Here is a 7868-nt window from a genome sequence, read left to right as displayed (position 1 = left end):
AATCATGAAGGATTGCCACCACTTTGCTTAACTAAGGCTCTTTCTTCCTACCCTGAAATTGATACCCCTGCCATTTTAAAGGGAGAGAAGGAAGACAGCAAATACATTCTTAAATCCAGGAGGGGATTCCTGTACATCAAAATGTATGCATTTGCTTCAGATACATGTTAATATATAAGTTGAGTTGTAAGCAACCTGGGTTCCCTACTCTTACCCTAGTTTAATTATTTCTAAAACTACCCAAATATNTATTTCTAAAACTACCCAAATACATACCATTATTCAGCTTTAATAAGAAGAATGCTCTTAAGAATATTGTATCCCTTGATAGAAAGCTATGTATCTATGACTATATACAGAAAGCAAGTAGACATTGAGTTGTATACTTTCTCTCAAAGGTATTTCAGGCTTAGCGGGATGTTTTGTAATGTACATTATTTGGTGTTAGAGTTCATGTTGCCTCTGTGCCTAATAAAAATATATGCTATGGCCATGAAAAATGTGAATGATTAAACAAGCTATCTTGATAGAAACCTATCCTTTCTTAAACAGTCCTGGCAAGATTTGGGTTAATGTTTCCTAATGCTCGAATTAGGGTATGAATATTGAAAAATAAAATTTTTGAAACTTTGTGCTCATAGAATAACAATCATAACAATAAAATACTTTCTATTTTGGGCCAAATATGAATACAGATTAATAACATTTTCATCAGAGAAAGAAATATTAGTGGGAAAATAATGGAGCGTTAGGGGAAAAATAGCAAGGAGGATGATTAAAAAGCCCTGACCATAAACATTCTGTTTAGCTACAGCCTTGACCTAGCTCTGAAGCAGACATGGAAAATAGGGGCAGAATTGAGACTTGAATTCTACCTGGAACCCCAAGGCCACTTCAGGCTTAGCCCAGAATAAGTCCAGTTCAGTTCCTTAACTCTTTACTCCACTGAGTTCTTCCATTCCAGGTGTGTCTAAGCCATGCAGTCATTTGATCCCATCCTGTGATGGCCTGAGATACTAGACAAAACCCTGGAATGGGGAACACCTGTTTTCAGGCCACAAAAAGCTTGTGCTCTAATAAGACATACAGATGTGTACACACATAATTCTATGTAGAAAGTGCTCTAGGGATACAGAGGAAGGAGTAATGGTCTACCTAGAAGAATTAAAACAAAAAACCTTCCTAGAGAGTGAGTTGGGTTTTGATTTCAGACCTTTGGGTTTCTCTAAGCTTGATTCTGTGTAGTTGTTGGGTTCTTGCCTATATTGTTCCTCCCCACCCCCCACAGAGAGAATAAGCTCTGTGCCATGAATTTGTGGTCAAGGGTGGAGACACAAGCCAAGAGAAGGCACTTGAAGAAAGGGAAGGGGCTCACCTCTCCCTTGCTGGTTTTGGGTCAGGTGCCTGGGCTTCAGGATGAACTGGCCTTGCATCTCTGCGATGCCCTGCTTCAGAAGGAGGGACTCCTGGAGGGTGGAAGGAGAGTTGGAGTCCTCCGGTGTCTGTGGCAGCAGTGTAGTAGATGGAAGATGGCTCATTTTAATTCCATAGGGATGTTCATGTCCTATATGGAAAAAAATAGATTCAGTCTGTCGGTGATGGCTGCCCTCAAACCCGCGTTACCGTGGGTGCATGCATCACACTAGCATATGCTGCTCTTCTCCTGGGGCGTCTGGATAAAAAAGGCTGTGCCTCCTGGGTGCACATCATATGCATTCTCATTGGGGACACCCTGCAAAAAGCAGGTGCCCAAGGAAAAAATATTTTAAAAAGAAAAAACTGAAAGCATGTTACTTTGCTTGGAATATATAGATTCATCAACGCCTTGCACAACACTGACTTTTGCTGTGTTTCCGTCTGAGAATATTTAAGGCCTTCTAGTTTCTGCCTTGACACTAATGAGATCTATACATCTTGGCAAATTACTTAACCCCTCTGAACCTTACAGTCATCCTTTGAAATGCTTGCCCTCACACAAAGTTATAAGGATCGGAGTAAATATATTAATAAACATTGGGGGTTAATATTTTTTAAATAATTGGAATATATATTAAGANAAAGCATGTTACTTTGCTTGGAATATATAGATTCATCAGCGCCCTGCACAACACTGACTTTTGCTGTGTTTCCGTCTGAGAATATTTAAGGCCTTCTAGTTTCTGCCTTGACACTAATGAGATCTATACATCTTGGCAAATTACTTAACCCCTCTGAACCTTACAGTCATCCTTTGAAATGCTTGCCCTCACACAAAGTTATAAGGATCGGAGTAAATATATTAATAAACATTGGGGGTTAATATTTTTTAAATAATTGGAATATATATTAAGAATTGCTATTCTCACTCACATAATGTCAGTTGAACAGATTTTTTTTTCATTTCCTTTTGTCAATTCTAGAGCCGGAGTTCCTCAAGGGCAGTAGAATGGGTTGCCTTTATGCTTCCCTCCCACTGCTGCCCTTCCTCCAAGGGTGTTCTGCCAGGGGATGGTCAGAGGGAAGGCTGCGGGGTGTTGGGAACCCAGAAGCAAAGTACAAAATGATGTTGGCAGAGTGGAAAACCGCACCTGGAGTCATCGAGAGTCACCTGCCAAGTGACTTGTTTTGCTCTTGTATGCTTTAAATTGTTTCCTCTCTGTAGAATTCTCAAAGACCCTGTGCTATGAGAGGATTTCATTTTTTAAGAATATGCTGAAATTCTCTTTCTGTCATTTCTGATTTATTATTGAATGTGACTTGGGGAGCTTCTGCTCTTTTCATCTGTCATAGATGCAGTGTCGGTGCTCTGTTCACAAGAATCATAGTCACGTCCCTCTTTTAAGGAAAAAGCAGCTTCTATGACAGCAACACAGCCAAATCACCAAGATAACCAGGAGATAAATATGCATTTTGAGTGCTGCTAATGGATCATCCTGAGTGACAGGCTCTCCGCCGGATTCCTTAGAGCTGCCTTGGTGTGTGAAGCTGCTCAAAGTCTACAAAACTAGCATCTACGTTGTTTTACCTAAATTAGTGCATTTATTAAAACAACTATATTTAAGTACTTAACTTTTTTCCTTTTTATTGCTGACCGACTTTTACAAAGATGTCAACATTAATACAAAACATGAAATGTTGGGCGAGATTTTGCCCACAAAATGCACTTGGTGACTCTCTCTATTCTAAGACTGGGAATATACATTTCATAGAAAGAAACTGGTTGTTTAGATTTCCAGATCATTTGAAAATATTCTTTAGATAACTTGAGAAACAGTAACAGCCTCACAGGATTATTTATTTTTATTTTCTTTTATTATATTATGTTAATCACCATACAGTACATCCCCAGACTTTTTAAGATTTTATTTATTTGTCAGAGAGAGAGAGAGAATGAACACAAGCAGGGGGAGTGGCAGGCCAAGGGAGAAGCAGGCTCCCCACTGAGAAAGGAGCCTGACACGGGACTCCATCCCAGGACCCTGGGATCAAGGCCTGAGCCAAGGGCAGACACTTAACTGACTGAGCCACCCAGGCATCCCGCCTCACAGGATTATTAAAAAGATAAAAAAATTGAATGTAAGAGGGAATGCTCTAAGATTTCTGGCAGAAATCACTGTGTCACCATTACCATACATTACTATACTTCAAGGTCTGCTACAGATCCTGTCCTCTTTCTCTTGGTTTTTAATCCCTCTATGTCTGGTAAACACTGAACAATTTTGCTAATCCAAAGATTTTTTTTTAATAGGGAACTTGTGCCAATAACTATTTTAGGAGAGGTGTAATCTGTTTATCAATAGCCTTAAGAGCAATGATGGAAAAAGCCTGAGAAACAGCAAAGTGCAGGTTAGTTTAGTCAGTGAAGATGTGAAGAATTTAAATGTGATTATCTCATTTTCTTTATGATGCTGAGAAAACTTCTGGGCACAGTGCAAGTGTTAAATATATACCTATACCTGGACTCAGAGACATGACTGGATTTTAGAGGATTCTCACAAAATAGAGGCTACTTAGTAGTTAGGAACTAGAATTCAAGAGAGGAATATGAAAAATAAATGTGTGGGAAAAAGAAATTCCAATCCATTTTGCTTTCATACCTAAGTGGGTAAATAAGTAAGTAAATAATGAATAAACAAAAATTTTTTGGGATAGCTCTGTTAGGTAAAAAGAAGTAGAAAAAAAATTTACATTTCTCTCCCTAACTAGGCCATAAGCTGCTGAACGAAGAGATGTCATCAGTGCCTGGGGAAAAGTAAGTACCTGGTAATTATTTAATAAATGTGTGAGTGAATATTGCATGTGATTTTCACTTTTAAGGGTATTTAAGCTTAAGACAGAACAACCATTACTTTGAGATGTAGAGTTACAATTTTGAACCTAATCAGTCCCATCTTAGATTTTTCCTGACACTTACCAATGAGCGGGTGTGGGGCTGATTCCTTGCCAGAACTCACCCACAGCTGGTGGTCTTTCTCTGAGCCCTTGGAAACAAAAAGAACTATGCATCATAACAAATCTTTCACAGTACTTGAAGAACACATATCCTTAGCATATCTATGTTTCCAGAAAGAAGGAATTGGGGCCAGTATAAGTGCTGTTTGGTCCATGGAGGTAGCTACAGTCCTTGTTAACTTGTTCCCCTCACAGCCTCCAGTGGACCATCCCAGGTTCATGTCATTTTTGATAAAGGCCAGGAAAGCACAGTACAATCAGCCCCTCATTGTGCGGGTGGCCCATGGCATAAGAAATCACAGTTGTGCCTCTTCACTAAGGAGGAAAGGTCTAATCTCAGAGTCCTGCCTTCCATTGTCTCTAGACTCCTTGGATCATGTTGGCTTTTACCACCAAATGTCCCTGCCCAGACGTGTTTATTGTCCAGAGAGCCATATACCCTGCTATGACCATTCTTGAGCAAAGTAACTCGAAAGGCATCAATAGGTCAGCAGCCCTGAGCCAAAGGAGACAAATGCCCAGGAGGCCTTGAGGAGATAGTGCACTGAAGTCAGCCACTGGCTTTGGTGCAGGCTAGGCCCACTTCAGGGAAAGAAAGGACAAAGACTGTAACCTAGACCACAGGTCAGATGCAGAAAACAATTACTCCCAGCAGAATTACTGCTCAGTAAAATTGGAAATTCCGCTTGAAACAAACAAGGCTAAATTATAAAGATTGCTGAATTATTTGAGTCTTCCAGGAGACTAAAGCAAAAATTTTGAAATGGAGTTGTTGGTGATAGGTACTATGCTTGCCCTTGACTCCTGATTAAAAGTCATGGTCTTGCCCTTATGAAGGAAGGTCATAGGTATGGACACAGACACACACACAGTTAAATCTGCTCAAAATTGTATCGTAAATAAGAAGTGAGAGCTAATAAGGTAGGGTAGGGTTTGGAAATGCTATGCTGGAATCCCTTAAATCAGGCATATGTAAAGCCAAATAACCCCAATTCTTCATTAAAATACAAATTCTTTGTCTAGTGAGATTGATCACTTTATGCAAAGGAAAATCACAAACATGAAATAAAATAAACTATATCATTTATCAATCTCCCCAACTTCATCCCTAAAACCACTCACTCTCTTCCCAAGATTTAATTCTTATCTAGGGTGTATATATCATAGAGGTTAGAAATCAATGTAGAGATGTGCTTTACTCAGTACATATAAATTCAGTTTTATTTCAGATGTATTATTAAATTTTGTTTGTACAGAAATCATTAATTTCTGATGCCAAATTCTGGTTGCTTTGAATTTTTAAGGGGCTTTATTATACCGTTGGGTCAGATAGAATTTAAATACAAATCTTGTAGTTATGTCATGCCATAATAGCATGACATTTTCATATTTACAGAGGATTTTATATAAGAAGTTGTGCTTTACAAGTGCTCCCTTCAGTTCTGTCCATCTGACTAACACTCTCTCTCTCTTTTCCCATAGAAAACCTCATCCTCAAATATACCCATCTCTTTCACCAAAAAAAATAAAATAAAAAAAAATCAGCAACTCACACCAGCACCATCAAAACATAAAGGAACAGACAGTTAAAACCAAAACTAGATGAAAGTGATATGTACGCAAGCGCCCCCAGAGCCACGGTCTTATTCAGAGCTTGTCTTCTACAGCAGCTTGGGGGCTGTGAGCCACCTCGTGCCAAGGACCCGCAGCAAGAGGAGGTAGCTTCCAACCATGTGGTCTTCATGTCAAAATGGACAACAAAACATGTAATTTAGGATTCATCAAACTGGGACTGAGCCCTTGGGTGATAACCAGGGTACATAGGGATGGGGGGGAATGGAATCAGGAATGAAGACAAAGAAAGAAGAGTCCAATAGAGGAGGAAGTATTTAGAAACTTAGAAATATTTTAATGTCTGTGTATAAAATATACACAATAAACTGCATGTTGTTATTAGCACTCTAAAATTATAGCCCAATTTTATACATTGATTTTGAATTTGCAGAAAATTTAAAATGGGAATACAAGAATAGCAACCATGTATAGGCTAATAATATAGCTTTGCTGCCTTCGATTTCTAAATTTGGGGAGACAAAATATGACTATGATATCTATAATAATATCAGCTGTCTTATAATGGGGGGTGCAGAACACACACACACAAAAATCTCAAAAGTCAAAGTTGGTTTTTAAACTAAAAACAGCTTGCAGGCAACTTACAGTTATTCCTAGCATTGGTAGTGACATGTTGATAATGTCATTTGCTGTGTCTGAATTTGTTACTGTTACAGTTATAGACTGTAAAAAAGAAACAAGAAAAATTGCTATAAATTTTTTAAAAATTTAAAGCAGGTGACCAAATAATTATTGCCAAATTATTATCCATACTCTAAAGGCAAAGCTTGTTTTCAGATAATGACAAAATAAAACATCCGTAGAGCACACACCTTTAATTAGTTTCATTTCTTTACATAACATGAAGCTAATAGGAAACATTTCAGTAAAACATATATTTCCCTTCGAGGATTTGTGGCACACAAAATATAGCAACTTAAGCAAGAAAGAGAAAAACTGAGGGTTCCAAGAGGGGACATGGGCTGACCCTCAGCTCCATAAGGCTATTTCCAAAATGGAGGGGGGAGACAGTTTAAAAAGGAGGAGCTACATACTTTTCTCTCTCCCTGAATTGTGTTTTTACCATATGGCTTTATTTCTTTGCAATTATGTACTCAGTTTCAGCAAAATCAGAATAGGAACTGGCTATGAAAGACATTTTTTAAAAACTATTTACTCAGTACTCTCTTTGTTGAAATCTGTTGAGACAAATAAAACCAATGAGTCTAGGAAACGAGATTGAAAAATTTAGAAGTTTATGTTCCATTTGAAACTCAGTAGTTACTTATAACAGCCCTCTATCACACTTTACACTGACAAACTGCTCCGTACAACTAGGAAAACAGTTTACGGAATATTATCCAAAAGGGATTAATAGGAATCCGAGATGATATCTATAAAACTATCTGAATTCCAAAAGACATTTTAAAATAAGACAATATGTAACCAAGAACATTTACTAGGCATACAGTTTTTTTTTTTAAAGATTTTATTTATTTGACAGAGAGAGAGAGAGACAGACAGTGAGAGAGGGAACACAAGCAGGGGTAGTGGAAGAGGAAGAAGCATGCTCCCAGCAGAGGAGCCTGATGTGGGGCTTGATCCCAGAACGCTGGGATCAAGGCCTGAGCCAAAGGCAGACGCTTAACGACTGAGCCACCCAGGCACCCATATGCGTAGTTTTTATAACATTATTAGGCAAGGAGGCCTGTGTCCTTTGTGCATAAAGAAGACAAACAGCACAAGTGGACACTCACAGGCCTTAAAAATATTAAAAACAAAGTTAAAAGAAACCCTTTCATAATTCATTATTTGTCCTTTCA

General features: G+C 38.4%; 1 protein-coding gene across 3 annotated transcripts in view; it reads right to left on the bottom strand.

Moving 5' to 3' along the window:
* LOC100464290 (rho GTPase-activating protein 20) overlaps positions 1 to 7868 on the bottom strand; it is an 18760-nt gene that overhangs the window by 8263 nt on the left and 2629 nt on the right. For 2 of the 3 annotated variants that reach the window (XM_034651178.1, XM_034651176.1), the window contains exons 3-5: positions 6652 to 6729; positions 4394 to 4460; positions 1376 to 1564 (exon numbers count right to left, since the gene is read on the bottom strand). In XM_034651178.1, the coding sequence (XP_034507069.1) occupies positions 1376 to 1564; positions 4394 to 4460; positions 6652 to 6678 (283 nt within the window). In that variant the 5' untranslated portion in view covers positions 6679 to 6729. The remainder of the gene's footprint in view (positions 1 to 1375; positions 1565 to 4393; positions 4461 to 6651; positions 6730 to 7868) is intronic. The other variant, XM_034651177.1, reaches the window with a different exon arrangement.

Source organism: Ailuropoda melanoleuca, unplaced genomic scaffold (assembly GCF_002007445.2).
Source record: "Ailuropoda melanoleuca isolate Jingjing unplaced genomic scaffold, ASM200744v2 unplaced-scaffold3306, whole genome shotgun sequence".
Taxonomy (NCBI): domain Eukaryota; kingdom Metazoa; phylum Chordata; class Mammalia; order Carnivora; family Ursidae; genus Ailuropoda; species Ailuropoda melanoleuca.
The sequence above is the reverse complement of the archived record's forward strand: the minus strand, read 5'-3'. Positions and strand labels throughout refer to the sequence as shown.